This window comes from Branchiostoma floridae, chromosome 11, assembly GCF_000003815.2.
Source record: "Branchiostoma floridae strain S238N-H82 chromosome 11, Bfl_VNyyK, whole genome shotgun sequence".
Lineage (NCBI taxonomy): Eukaryota > Metazoa > Chordata > Leptocardii > Amphioxiformes > Branchiostomatidae > Branchiostoma > Branchiostoma floridae.
Window position 1 is genome coordinate 4,927,227 of NC_049989.1, and position 14,335 is coordinate 4,941,561.

At 40.6% G+C, this 14,335-nt stretch overlaps 3 protein-coding genes across 5 annotated transcripts in view; all 3 read left to right on the top strand.

Moving 5' to 3' along the window:
* The window catches only part of LOC118426148 (receptor-type tyrosine-protein phosphatase beta-like), a 34,618-nt gene extending 31,858 nt beyond the window's left edge, over positions 1-2,760 (top strand). Inside the window, exon 15 of the mRNA XM_035835410.1 lies at positions 2,123-2,760. The gene's annotated coding sequence lies outside the window, so the exon portion shown is untranslated. The remainder of the gene's footprint in view (positions 1-2,122) is intronic.
* LOC118426150 (ribonucleoside-diphosphate reductase small chain-like) lies at positions 129-1,820 on the top strand. Its single transcript, XM_035835411.1, has 2 exons — positions 129-175; positions 1,049-1,820. The coding sequence occupies exons 1-2, from the start codon at positions 129-131 to the stop codon at positions 1,725-1,727; spliced, it is 726 nt and encodes a 241-aa protein (XP_035691304.1). The 3' UTR covers positions 1,728-1,820.
* A 651-nt stretch (positions 2,761-3,411) lies between the features above and the next one.
* LOC118425523 (protein NO VEIN-like) overlaps positions 3,412-14,335 on the top strand; it is a 54,265-nt gene continuing 43,341 nt past the window's right edge. The window contains exons 1-13 of one of the 3 annotated variants that reach the window (XM_035834416.1): positions 3,412-3,621; positions 3,886-4,121; positions 6,125-6,183; positions 6,394-6,555; positions 7,248-7,363; positions 9,131-9,261; positions 9,503-9,946; positions 10,381-10,522; positions 10,786-10,913; positions 11,382-11,547; positions 11,707-11,873; positions 12,278-12,409; positions 13,486-13,655. In XM_035834416.1, coding sequence (XP_035690309.1) covers positions 3,915-4,121; positions 6,125-6,183; positions 6,394-6,555; positions 7,248-7,363; positions 9,131-9,261; positions 9,503-9,946; positions 10,381-10,522; positions 10,786-10,913; positions 11,382-11,547; positions 11,707-11,873; positions 12,278-12,409; positions 13,486-13,655 — 2,024 coding nt within the window. In that variant the 5' untranslated portion in view covers positions 3,412-3,621; positions 3,886-3,914. Of the gene's footprint in view, positions 3,622-3,885; positions 4,122-5,740; positions 5,773-6,124; positions 6,184-6,393; positions 6,556-7,247; positions 7,364-9,130; positions 9,262-9,502; positions 9,947-10,380; positions 10,523-10,785; positions 10,914-11,381; positions 11,548-11,706; positions 11,874-12,277; positions 12,410-13,485; positions 13,656-14,335 lie in introns of those variants that run through there. The other 2 variants (XM_035834417.1, XM_035834418.1) reach the window with 2 other exon arrangements.

Genomic DNA, 14,335 nt, shown 5'->3' on the forward strand with positions numbered 1-14,335 from the left:
CGGCTTTGGATTGAATACCTAGCTCGACACTCTCGAGCGTCATCTGGAAAGAAAACACCGAGACAAGTCAGGTGTTGCCTCGGGAGAAGTCGTCGTTGATGCCGAGACGGGCTCTTACCGAGAGCGCGATGTTTTTGACGACTCCGACGTGTCATCTGAACACGACACGGACACGGTTGGTTCCGAAGATGGGGATTCGACGGCGTCACAAGATGAAGAAAGCGTCTCAGACGCCGAATCTGTGATGGGCTCCGAGCAGGGAGACTCCACATCAGAAACCGACAGCAATCAAAGTGGTTCCGAGAGTGATACAGGGACAGATGTGTCCTCCGGGACGGAATCATCTGATGAAAGTGAACGTACCGGCTACGACAGCGGCTACCACAGCGGTGACGAGGAGGAGTGGACACTCTATCGAGACTGGTCCATCGCACTACCTCACCAGCCAGGCGATGTTCCTCAACGTGTCATCAAACAGACGAGGCGCGCTGGCAAAAAGTTTTATCTGATAGAGTTCGCTGCGTTGCCTCGTTACAGTAATGAGATTGTACACAGCAAGAACTGGGTCCCAGAACAGACATTGATGAAAAAATATGGTTACCTCGTCCTGAAGTAATGTGAGGTCGCCATATCGCTTGCAGTACAATTTTTCTTTCCTAATGTGATACATGTACTATTTCTGACATATAAGACGACATGTGCATTGCTTATGAATTCCTTAATACAATTTTGATCGCCGTCAAGTGATAGTAAAGTGTTAAGAAACAGGATCACCGTACACAAGTGTCTTTTGTGTTGTGTTGATATATGCCTACATAACAGACACGTACAAGGCTACTACAAAGCAATGATTTCCTGCATGTACAAATAGATGGCATATGTTCGTACGTACATGACAAATATGCTTACCTATAACAAATATACTTACTCATTTACTCCGGAGCAGTTTTATTTTACTCCGTAGCAGTTTTATTTTACTCCGGAGCAGTTTATTTTACTCCGGAGCAGTTTTTTTTACTCCGGAGCAACACGTATAGCTACTCCAAAGCAATGAGTTACTGCATGTACTCCATTCTGAAATGTACAGTCTCTTAATCGACACCTACGTGAAGGATCCGCATGAGAGAGAGCATCTGTTCAGTGCCATTGAGACCATACCTTGTGTAAAGAAGAGGGCTGACTGGGCCCTAAAGTGGACCGGAGACGAGAAAAGCACTTTTGGGGATCGTGTGGTTGCCTTTGCCGCTGTGGAAGGGATATTTTTCTCCGGGGCCTTCGCAGCAATTTTCTGGTTGAGGAAAAGAGGACTTATGCCAGGGCTGACTTTCTCTAATGAGCTGATCAGTAGAGACGAGGGTCTGCACACCGACTTTGCCTGTCTTATGGTCAGCTATCTGATCAATAAGCCTAGTGAGGATCGCATTCACCAGATTATCGACGATGCTGTTAAGATTGAGCAAGAGTTCCTGACGGAAGCTCTTCCTGTGAAGCTGATTGGGATGAATCAAGACCTGATGAAACAGTACATCGAGTTTGTCGCAGATAGGCTGCTGGGAGAACTCATGTGCAGTAAGCTTTACAACAGCGAGAACCCCTTTGACTTCATGGAGAACATTTCTCTGGAGGGAAAGACCAACTTCTTTGAGAAGAAGGTGGGAGAGTATCAGAAGATGGGGGTGATGTCCTCCTCTGAACAACAGAAGTTCACGTTGGATGCTGACTTTTGAAAGTACAGAATAAAAGAACGGTAAAAATCAAACGGTCATTGTCATCTTTATTTTATACGATAGAGACTTAGAACCAGGCCAAATAAGGGCATGTCATTCACGATTGGAGAGGGGGAGGTTCATTTGGGGTGGGGTGGGGTTGTCATAGTTACCTTGCTCCGCCTGAATATATGATATCTGACCCCTGACCTGCGCCGCCTGAATAAATCATATCTGACCTCTGACCTACTGCACCTGAATACATCATATCTGACCTCTGACCTGCGCCTGAATACATCATATCTGACCTCTGACCTGCGCCTGAATACATTATATCAGCAGGCGATGACCTTTGACCTGCGCCTGCTTGCACCTGAATAATGGGACTCATTCTGTCGCTACTATACTACTGATAGGTGATAAATGTGCTTGAACTTAATATCTATTTCAGTATTTATACGGTTGTAGGATGAATATCTTTGTATGTAAATAAAACAATACTAACGTTACTGCATTAAATTAATTCACCTGATATAACATTATGTTGCCCTATTCACGTTAAAGGTGTGCAGATTATGCACTGTTTTGTACTACTCAACGTTATACATTTGCTTTTGTCCGGAATTGCCGTGTCTAATATCTAATTAATAGTAAACAATCGACAGCATACTTTAACACTAGATAAAGGCATACGTAATCAATCTATAATAATCTGTTGCCATTAGTGTTTATATTGCAACTGAGGGTGCAAGTTATATACGGATACAGTTTTCTTTATTGATATACTAGTACTCAGGTGCCCTATGTAGAACGAATGGTGGCGTTACCTTTTATTTGCATATATAACGTTAACAATAACAATACGCTGAATACATTTAGAGGCTCATACTCATAAAATGCCGTGATGAATACACCCTGGAAAATGCATTGACTGTTAGCTAATGTTTTAACCAACTAGTGTAATAAAGACACGTTTTAAATAATAGCTATAGACACATTATGTTTTTTTCCATTATGATTTGCCAGTATAAATAAAGGCTTTCTATCATTAACACTGATTTTATTGTTGGCCTTAACTGAGCATTTACTGTTAACATGTTTTATTGAAAAACAAAAGTCGGGTGGGCTCCACATAATTTTAAAGGTACCTATCAACACATCAGGTGAACTCCCTTGAATATCCCAAACTGACAAGAACTAATGTAATTTCATGATGATTCATGCTGTGTTCCATGTCCTTGGTGCTGACGGTAGTTCCACTTGCACGATTCAAGAATTTTGAGCTGAGCTGTAACCTATCATGATGTAAACTATCAATACCTTTGCCGTGTGGAGCTATTAAGTTTTATTTGCTGTTTTTGTTTCAAGTCACCGACATGGAATCAAACATGATCCCAATCCGATCCCTCCCAGTCCACCCCTTTACGACGGTCCAATGGCAATGCATCAAAATTTCCCGCCGAAGAAAAAGGTCAAACCAGGACACGATTTATTACACAAATAGTATCGCAACATAACCGACAGTCGCTATTGACACCGCACTATCAATACAATAAAAACGTTCAACAAAGATGATTGTACAACCACCTTAGACTTTTCACTGTTCAAGATAGTTTCATAGAATTAAAAAGTGGTAAAGTCCATCCTAGAATTTTAAAGATAATTTGTGAAGACCACTAACACCAGTGTGAGACACTCAGGTCAAAGGTTACTATTTCCGGTTTCTGTTGACAAACACCGGCGTGCATGATCGCGCGTAGTTTCGGTGATCTCATGGAATCGGTAAAAGGAAAGGTTTCGGTACGCAGTGAAAATTCCTTTTACGTTCATGCGGAAATAGATTACCCAGTGAAGAAGCACAAATCGAGATCGAAGATTGGAAGCTTCACAATCAACCCTTACAGCTGAAAATCAGGTAACCTTTATAGGGCGGGCTCTTCTACTAAGTATAACCTTCAGTTTATCGGAGATACATGGCGCTTTGTCAAACTGAAGTCATTAAAAGTACAAGAGTTTCGCTCCGCCGCTGAAGCTTAGAACCCATGGATATCGCTAAGCTATCTTGTAAGCAACTTTGCCTAAGAATATATTCTCTATAACGATTTCTAACAGAGCCGTACGTTAGTCACCTCGTACTCAAATTTTGACGACCTTTCATTGTGTTGCTTGAACCACAAAGGATTCTATCACCCGTAGGCTGATTTGAAAATGGATCAGTCAAAAGCAAGAGGAAAGGGAAGAGGAAAAGGAGGAGGGCAGGGCAGAGGCCGCCCCAGACCCTGGGAGTGTGAGAGTCCCCAGGGAGCCTCCCCCAATGTGCCCCCCATGGTCGGGGGAGACTTCAGTGGGGAGTGGCCCAGTCTGGAGGATACACAGCACAGTCCCCAGCAGAAGAGGTTCAGGAACAACCAAGGGGTAAGATGTCAAGTAAAATCCCTCCCTGAGTCTCACAGAGATCAGAACTCATGTTCAGCGACAGGAATTCTTCTAGGTAATATGTCAAAGGTAAAGTTCCTGTAAAAGATAACAAAACCCGTCTGGATATTGTTATGCAAAACGAAACAATGGTTGAGACGAGGACTGTTTTCTTTTATGGGGACTTTACCTTTCACAAATTATCTAGAATTCCTGTCGCCTCACTTGCGTTCTGATCTCTGTGAGAGGGCTTATACACCTTTCTCACGCGGCGGCCATGATATATCGAAGACGAGGTCAATGAGGCAAACAGACAAAACTTATTTCTAAAATCAGGTCCCATTTAGTTTTCCCCCAAACCACACAAATTTTCATGATATAAGATAGAATAATAAATATTACAAGAAGTGTTAAGCACCGAAAGATGTAGCAATTTAGAGTAGTGTAGACTGACCCCATAGTTCCTTAAGAGATGCAAAATAAAAACATAATAATGCAAATTTTTGACGGATTTGCAGCCATTCACTTATTGGTCGCTTTCCTAATTGGCAGGCTATCATTGGTTGAACTGCTAATTATGATGGACAGCCTTTTGTTTGCCGCATTGAACTCGTTTTAGATCTATCATGGCTGCCGCGTGAGAAAGGTGTATTGTCTTTTGGAGTTTCTCATTTAGGGCTTCGTGCGTCAGGTAAAGGTGTTGGAATGGAGGTTAGGTATAGGTCTAGCTGCGTTGGGACTGTTGTTACCCGTCTTATATCCCAACAGTTAGGGGTTATATGATAACTCCAGCTACAGTTGCCGTGGCTAACAATGGACACCAGTGTAACATTCCAAGGTAGAGCCTGTCACCCCCCCTTTGGGCAATTGGTACATTCCGATGACCTCGATAGAGACTTGTTCACACGTGTTTACATTATACTGAAGTCCTGACCTGTACCTGTAACCAGGGCTGGAAATACCACATGCATATGCAAGTTTGTGCAAGTAAAATTGGTGTGGTGCAAGTAAGTTTAGACCAAACTTGCACCAGTGCAAGTTACTTTTGTCCTCTAATACCTGACATTAGAAAAAGCTTAGACACACCGAGAATATTGTCTGTCATTGAAAATAACACTGAATAAAAAAAAGCCTAAATTTGTTATTTCTAAATTTGGTTAGACATCCAGGGAAACTACTTTTTTTAGACAAATCCATCTCTACAATGCTAATGATTCCTATGGTGCTGTTCCTTTCCTTTATTCCTTTATTCCGATACCCTTTAGCCCTATTTAGGGCTAGTCTACCAGGGTTCATATGAAACAATGAAACATATATAAACAAACGCAAATATATACACAAACATACATGTATATATACAAACAGAGCCGTCTTACCTTGATTTGCATATGAGTTACATTTGCATACTAATTAGTGACTTTAAAATGTTCAACTGGTTTTTCCAGTTATGTGTATTGTATTGAGTTGTTCTACCACTTCATTCTGGAGATGCTTAAGAATAGTTACTGTGATGGATGTCACTCTAAGAGTCCAGAAGAAATCTATGGATCTTATCGAGTTGTAGACATTGAATTGTCTTTAATTGAGGCTAAATTCACAGTTTTAATGAAACAGAAAAATGTTCAAATATCCAAACATGTGGTCTTTACAGGTATGTATCCCCATTTACTCACGTACATTTGCAAATTTTCAGAAGAGGAGATAAGGGGTTAACAGTTCACTATTTTGGGTTGTGCAAGTAAGTTTCTTTTGGTGCAAGTTACCTTTGGCTTAACTTGCACAGGTGCAAGTTGACTGAAAAGTGTATTTCGAGCCCTCCTGTACCTGTACCCGTACCTGGACAATTTAACAAAAGTAACTTGTCGTAAATTACTTTGTTGGGTTAGGGTTGCTGCCAAAATAATGCCTCATTTTGTTTTGTCTCTTTTTACATGTACCAAATCTCTGATGTACTGCAGTTTCATAAAGAGTAACAGTTATTTTTTTCCTGTTTGATCTCACAGTTTGGCCATTATAGTGGCCAGATGCTCAACTATCCTGGCAGAGGATATGACCCTTACAGGTAACATAGTATTACTATTATTAAATAATTACTCAAGAGAATTACATTTTTACAGTTCACCTCCAAATAAGTATCTGCCTAGCTATGGTACCATTTATTTTTTCCTTTTTTTTCTGACTGGTAAGGGAACTGATTTTTTTTCACAGTTTACCTCAGAATTTTGTATGATCAATTCATGTCTCAACCTATGACCACTTCCTATGTTGCCAGGGACAGGAACTTGAGTGGTCCGCCCGGCCGGACCAACTACCTGCCAACACCAGGCATCTCCCAGGCTGATGATGTAGAGGAGTACGACCCCACACAGCCAGGTCTGATGGAGCATGGCAGCGGGGGCAACAGCGGGGGCAAGAAGAGAGACAGGAGGGCAAGGTAGCTGAACTGTCATAGTTTATCTTACATTTTTTACAAGGATTCTCGGAATGAGATAAGTGTAGCTGTTTCATTTCTTTATTGCTGATGTTAAACATAGGATTTACATTTTCTATGTAACATAAGACCAGTAAACTATCAATGTGTGCTAGACATTGGCAATGCCCTCTTTATCCTTTACCCTCTTTAACCGGTGCAATGGCCTAGTGGGTAGAGTGTTCGCCTTGCATTCGGTAGGTCGTGAGTTCGATCCCCGGCCGAGTCATACCAAAGACTCTAAAAATGGTACATGCTGCTTTCTCTGCTTAGCACTCAGCACAAATGAGGAAGAGTATGGAAGTTAAACACACATCACTACCAGCGGACCAGCCCCCTGCTGTAGTGGCTTGCACATGTGTGGCCCAAGGGCTTCGAAGTGGGGATGGGCGCCACCCTACGCGTCTGTAGATGCATGGGCAAACTTTAACTTTAACTTTAACTTAACTCTTTATCCTACTGTAAAATGATTCTAAAACAAAATGGATACAGAAGGTATGCATCTCACCTCACCGCACCGGTCCCATATCTTCACTGGCCATAGGGGTAGCAATGCCATCAACATACATACAGGAGGAATATTGCCATGAATTGTTAAAACTGTTATATAACAGTTATATATAGCTGACTGATTATGATTTTTTGTTCTGTTGCAGATTTTCTCCCTTGCCAATGCAGCACCAGTTTGTGACGCCGCCCCCCTCCCGCCCCCAGCCTCACACGCCTGCGTACACACGCACACCAGGATCCTCAGGCAGAAGGGGAAGCAGCGGTAGGAATAACAGCATCATAATATTTAGTTTTACTTCTTTTCCTCCTTGTATAATCCATACTTCACGAACAGAACAGAATCGATGATGCTGTTAGACAGCGAGCGTCCAGAGCCGTTCCCACACCATCTACTACTACTTCAGCAACCCACCTGTGTCCTGTCTGTGGCAGAACCTTCAGAGCTCGTATTGGACTCATCAGCCACAGCAGGACTCACAAATCCTGACGAGACACGTGATGCCTTGGTCATCGTCGACGCCGACGGACGAACAAGTTGTAAATCCATAGGACATGGCATTGATCAGGGGTGGAGATCAGTTAAACAGCAAATGTTAAGAAACTTTTATTAACTATGTGTTTGAACTGACATCATGCTACAGGAATAGTAATTTTAAAAACCTTGTTTGATTTTCATTATTTGTCATGTCTAGTACAATTGTTACTTGACTAAAATCACATACATGTACACGTACAAATACATAAGATATACATTTACTCTCACCTCTCAAATAAACGTACCGGTACGTTTATTTTTTTCCGCCTCAAAATCCACTCGGTACGTCCTTATTTTAGACGGTACGTTTATTTTTTTTTCAAATTGGGGCTTTCTTTACTAACCAGGGACCCCAAAAATATTGAAACTTTGGTATTTTCTGCCCATATTTCCGCTGTATTTTTGCTTAAAATTCACTATTTTTCGGACGAGGCAGCGCGGATTTCCCTGCCGCTAGCGGTATGACCAAAACATCTTAACTAGGGATGCGTACCAGTACGCCGGATCGGTGCTGGATTTGCAAAAACTTTTCGGTTCATGTCCAAAAATAAGTGATTCGGTACTGCACTCACATATATCCTTTTTGTTTTAGACCATATTTAACCTTCCAAAAATCTTGAAATTTGCGCTGAACGAAGACGAAAACATTGCCAAACATCAAGGTCCATAGGCCGAGCTCAAACACATGCTTCACACACAGTCACTCAGATCCGTAAATTCTCGATCAAAACACAGAAATTAACCACCAACCAAACAAACTAAAAAGTTACCAATACTTTTCCACTATTTTTCACCCGTAGTCAACTTGTTTTAATGTTCCAGCAACAAAAAAATCCTTCCAAAATAAAGCACAGCGTTCAATCGGCTCGAAAACATCCGCCATGTTGGATTTATCAATCCACGCCGAATCTCGCGGTAATGCGCGAGAGAATGAATATTTTCTGCAGTACCGCTATCTTTTAATAGGGGGCAGTGTCTATGCCTCCTTGGTTTCTGCAACATTGAAAATAGCACAAGTGGTGAATAAAATATGGTATTCTACTAAGTTGGAATGTTTCTTCAAAATGTTATTTTGTAACAATGATTATAAATGAAATGTTCTGTTTTTATTTCTTCAATTTTTATTTTCATTCATTTTTTACTTTTATTATAATCTTTGTTGATGTTGTGACACTCAGAATCTCAGATAAAGAAAATATGTGCAATAACATAGGAATTATTCTGTTCATTATTTATACAATTAACTGATATGGTACTCAGGTATAAATGAATAAAAAGAGCCTACCTGCTTACGACTGAAGTAGCATGGGCACAGTTTACATGTCAATTTTGTATTTTTCCGGGGGGTACTTTTATTCCAGGGGGTACTTCTATTAAATTTTGAAGATTTGTCCGGGGGGTACTTTTATTCCAGGGGGTACTTCTATTTGAGAGGTGAGAGTAACATAATTCAAACTAACATGTGTTGTAAATTTCTTGTGTTTTCCTCATCAGGTGGTAATGCAAAACCCATCAACATGAAGACTTTGGACAGTGCAGCTGCTAACTATGTGTTGAAACTAGCAGAAAGTAAGACTGCTGTCACTGTGGATAAAGTGGTTGACATGCTGAAACAACATTTTCAGGTAGTTTCTTTTCCTTTGTTATACTTCACTTATCGTAATGGATGCTTGTAATGGTATGGGAACAAATTTGTGGGAGATTTCTATTGGATTAAACATGCCTTATATGATATAAGCAGAATGTTTATGGAACATAAGCTAGCATATTTTTAAAGACATTTTTCTTGTGAATCATAACACGTCATCACTTTTATTATTGCTAGATAAATTGCTAAGAATTTCCTTAAATCTTATATTTTGACAGGTGAACCGTTTTGGAGAATTAAACATAAGAAGACCAACAGAAATCCCCACCCTCGATGACCTACAGAAAAGCCAGTCCAAAGTCAACGCGTACATCCATGCCTTCGTGATGACACGTTCCATCGCTACCCTCCACGAACTGAAGCACCACCTCGCTGATCTATTCCCGCCAAAGAAGTCCTTTTCGGAGCTGAACCTCGGACCACTCACCAAGCAGAGTCTGGTGTACGAGCTGTTCAAATTCCCACAGAACATTCCAGATGAAGACATTCCAGACATATCAACGATAGACGTTCTCAAGGACCTGAAGAAGTACCTGACGGTGCATGGTTGGAGACAGAAGGTGAAACTTGAAGACTTTATGGAGTTCCTGTTGAAGGAACACGACGTCAAGTCTCCTTATGAGCTGGGAATAAGAATATCCAGTGTGGCACTTGGTATATCTGTAAGTATTGTCCTCAGTCCCTTCATGTAAATAGGTAGATAAATATAAAGAACATTTCATAGAAATGAACACTTCATAGAAATGTGTCTGTGTCCATATTTGGTATCTACCTCATATTCATTTCCAGTTTTCTACATTTAATGTTTAAGCTTCTCCCTGATGACTAACTCCATAACCAATACAAAGCTGTTGAAAACGGGCTACCTTAGGTTCCTGGAAGGTTAAACAGGATGTTTTTGGTAATTAAGTAATTAAGTGGTAAGTAGGGCTGAGCAAGGCTGGTCATACTAACATATATTCTTAAGTATGAATTGTATAACTAGCAAATAGCTACAATATGGATTAGTGTTGCATATTAGTATATGATGGTGGGTCTGACCAAATGTTACCACTTATTGCGCAAAGTGACATCTGACATATTTTGTCTATATCAGGTAATCAAGACAGCCCAGCGCCATGAGAAGGAAGTGACCACAAATGTACGAGCCAGGCTGTCAGCAGAAATGGAGCAGGAGATTGAACAGCAGCTGTTTAAAATAAAACGGAAAATTCTCCAGGCATCGGACCCAGAGAGTGGTGAGCATGTACTTAATGGACAGTTGTCAATTGGAAAAAAAAAGCACCTACAAATTTTATTATACAAAATGAGAGAAAATCACTGATTGAAATTTTTTGTTAGACCTTTGGTCTTCATCAGGTAGATTTGACCCACTACTACTATATTATGGATGAAAGGTTGACTAGCACATTATCATTGGTCAGTCCATGTGCAGTCATAGACAAATGTAGCAAGCTGTAATATGTTTTCTTTTCATTTTAACTCTTCATTGTTTAATCAGATGGACATGAGAGGAAACTTCGCTATGCCAGTCTCACGGCCACAGATGCGGTGTTGGAGGTGTACGAATGCTGCTATGAGATGTTCAACCCTAGCATGAGGAGAACCATAGATGACTTCTTCCATCAGGTGATAAACACGTTATAGACAAAGACTGTGAGTTATAAGCCCAAAAGCCTGAAAAAAATAAGGTGCTAATGCAAACTGTACAGCAAGAAGTGTTTGAGATGCCTCTAACATTTCTTTATAAAGGGTGAAAGAACGAAGAAGACAGGTTTTTGGTACTAGTGTCGTATTGCTTTTCATTAGCTTCATTGAAGCCTGTTATCTTTGTTGATGTACAAATAGTCATGTACTGAAAAGGTCACTTTCTGGTTTAAGGAATCATTTGGGGGAATTAGCTGTCTATAACATTGTGAGCAATGTATGACAAGAAAAATGTCATTGCTTCCTTTTGTTAGATTAACTCAAGTTTGCTACAATGAATAACATCTCTTTGACTCTCCAAATGCAAAGAGAAAAAAAGTAATCTAGCGCTTACAGCTGTCACCCACAAGCTTAGAATAAGTTTGTAATCCTGTATTTGTATGTGCCCAGGTGTTGAGGAACCCGTTGGCTAAGAAGATTTTCCAGGTTGCCCTGTGCTGTGGGAAGCTGGACCTACCAGACGATGCCAGGGGCAGGGACAGCTCCTCTTCAGAGGAGGAAGATGATGATGAGGATGAACAAGGCAGTAGTAACAGAAAGCCTTCCCCACCTGAAAGTATGTCTTAGTCATAGATATTGACATAGATATAGCACTGTTCATTGGTTTGGACTCATAGGACATTGATATTGGTTAAACAATCACAAGAAGAAAATTGGTTATCCCAAAGCAAAAATGTAATATCACAGAATGGAAATGATTGTTGTTTTTTCCCAGGCGCAATCCTGGAGGAGCTACAGAAGTACCTTGACAAGTGTGGAGGTACGCTTACTTTAGCCACCCTGGCCAGGATAGAGGCCAAACTGGCTGAGAAGTTTCAGTTTCAGGACTTCCTGTCCATGGGCCATGGTAGCTTCGTCACCTTCTTAAGTCACCATCCACAGGTAAGGAAACTTAAGCTGGTATCTCACTGCACTTGTGTCAAGCTTGCGTCACTGCCCGGTTTGTTCACTGCGTCACTGTTTTGTTATTTTCTCCGATTTGTTATAACTTACATTTGTAGATATTGCATAATACGTAAAAGTATGACTAATGCTAGAATTTCAAACTTCCCAAGATGTAGGTTGGTTTAAATCTGTGGTGTTTCTATTAGGCCAAATATAGAAAATGTTACTTTACATTAAGTCTAATCCCCACCAAACTCCCATATAGACTTGTGTAATATTAGATTTGCTTCACCCTGATATGTGACTTGTAATTTAAAGTTGCTGTCTCCAAGAAAGGGGAACTTCAAAAGTCCTCCTAAACTGCTATATTGTTTGTCAAAAATTGTTGTGTTTTATTTTAGGTCCTGGAGGACTTTGGAGGCAGCCTCCTGGGGGCTGGTGTTAGCACAGGGGGTGGAGGGAGTGCCTACCATCCCTCACGACAGGACGTGCTGGAGTTCATCAGACAGTATGGGAGCACCCACACAGATATGGTAAGAATGAGGGAGTGAATGGTAGAGAATAGAATAGTTGAATAGCCAGTAACAGTTTTGGAATACATTAAAGGGGCATTTCACTCCAGAAGCGAGTGCTATTTTCTGATAAATGATATTTTTTTGCAACTTTTCGCAAAGTTACCTCATCTGTCTTTTCGACAATAATCCTTTTCTTAATCCAGTACCCACATATGGAGCCGCTTCTATTGTACTGTGCTGTATATGATTTGACGACTTGTAATATAACCAGCTGCAATGCTGGTTTGTTTTACGCCAAAGGACAGTTATGCTGGCTATACAAATCCTATCTGAAAACCCTTTTGCCGACTTAGAATTGACTCTACCTTCAATTGGCGCCACGTACAGGTCAATCATACATAGTAACACCATCTTTCCGTACAGGCCAAAACATATATCCGCTCTTATCCACAATTGTAGTCAGCAATTTCCTCTTAAAAGCTTTTAACACCTTTTGGGCATGTCCATCTCATTATTATTCCAACATAAGACTACCAATCTGAGAGAGATTTGGTGTGAAATTTATGGGATTCCCTCCATTTTATTTAATTTGTCTTTGACCCTCAAGTCTCTTCCATTAGAAAGTTATGTCTCTTCCACGAATTGATAGTAGTTGAAAACTTTGTATGGGGATGAAGGTTATCCCTCTGGTCTATTCGGCCTCTCATATTCTAGTAATGACTACCATAGCAGGTAGAAGGAAAAAGTTAGTATATTGACAATGGTTACCATACAAATGTATACGTAGCACAATGTAATTGTCTGTTTTCCTTTGTGTAACTTTCCAATCTTCAGAAGAAAGCTATTATTATTGCTATATATAAAGGATTCAAGTACTAGCCTCTTTTCACAATAATGTTTGTCACTATTCATTGTCACATGTGTGTCTCCTATGTATGTCCACCGTGTACTTGCAATTGGCCTCCGAGCATAAACTTTCATTATTGCAGCAATGCAGGTTTCATATCTTGTCTTATGTGACCAGTCCATTTGCATTATCTCTTAACATTACATATATGTCAGTCTATTTTGTTCCTTTCATGTTGTCACCACAGATACCATCCATTGAAGCAGCCCTCTGCCACCACTATGGAGTGAGGGAAGTGAAGGACCTGGGGTACGGGCCCCTCCCCAAACTGATGACCACAGCACAGAAATTGGGAAAGTTCACCCAAGGCCACAGTCCCGTCATGTTTGAAGGACCTCTCTGTCCAAAGACAATAAGGTTGGTAGCAAAGTTTTTGATATGTGCCAGTCTCTACCAGACTCCCGGCTGGCCGAATAGAAAGAGGGGAATTTGGCCAAGTTAGGAATAAAAGCCTAGTAGGACTTAATTGGCCTAGAAGTATTGCGCGGTTGGCAGTGATGGAATAAGTCCTCTGGCCTGCTGACTCTCCTAGCGTACTATTGACACTACTAGTATTTGTCCAATTTCTACAATTAGACCACCGATCCACGGAGCCTGGTGGAGGCTAGATATGTGCCATCAAACCTGCGTAGTTTTTATTACTCTTATAATTTTATTAGATTTTATCACCTCATCTTGTTCCATATAATTAGGCCATAATCAGGCCATGGTCAAAAATCCTTTATGACTTTTCAAATCATTTTGTTAACAAAAAAAAGGAATTTGTTTGATCATTCATTCAGACCCATGTCATGCCTAGTGGCGCATAGGGCAGCAAGTTTCTTGATACTTTAGTAGCAGGGTAAATTTTTGACAGGAAGGGGTTGCTATCCCTTCCCCTAACCCAGGAATTAAACAGACTTAAATCACCAAAGTAATTGACTGTGAAAGAGACACTAAATTAGAAAACATACCATTTCAGATGGAGGGTATAAATTGGCTTTACTAATTATACTCTCAATAGAATAGTCAATATAGTGAACATTGATTATGCTACT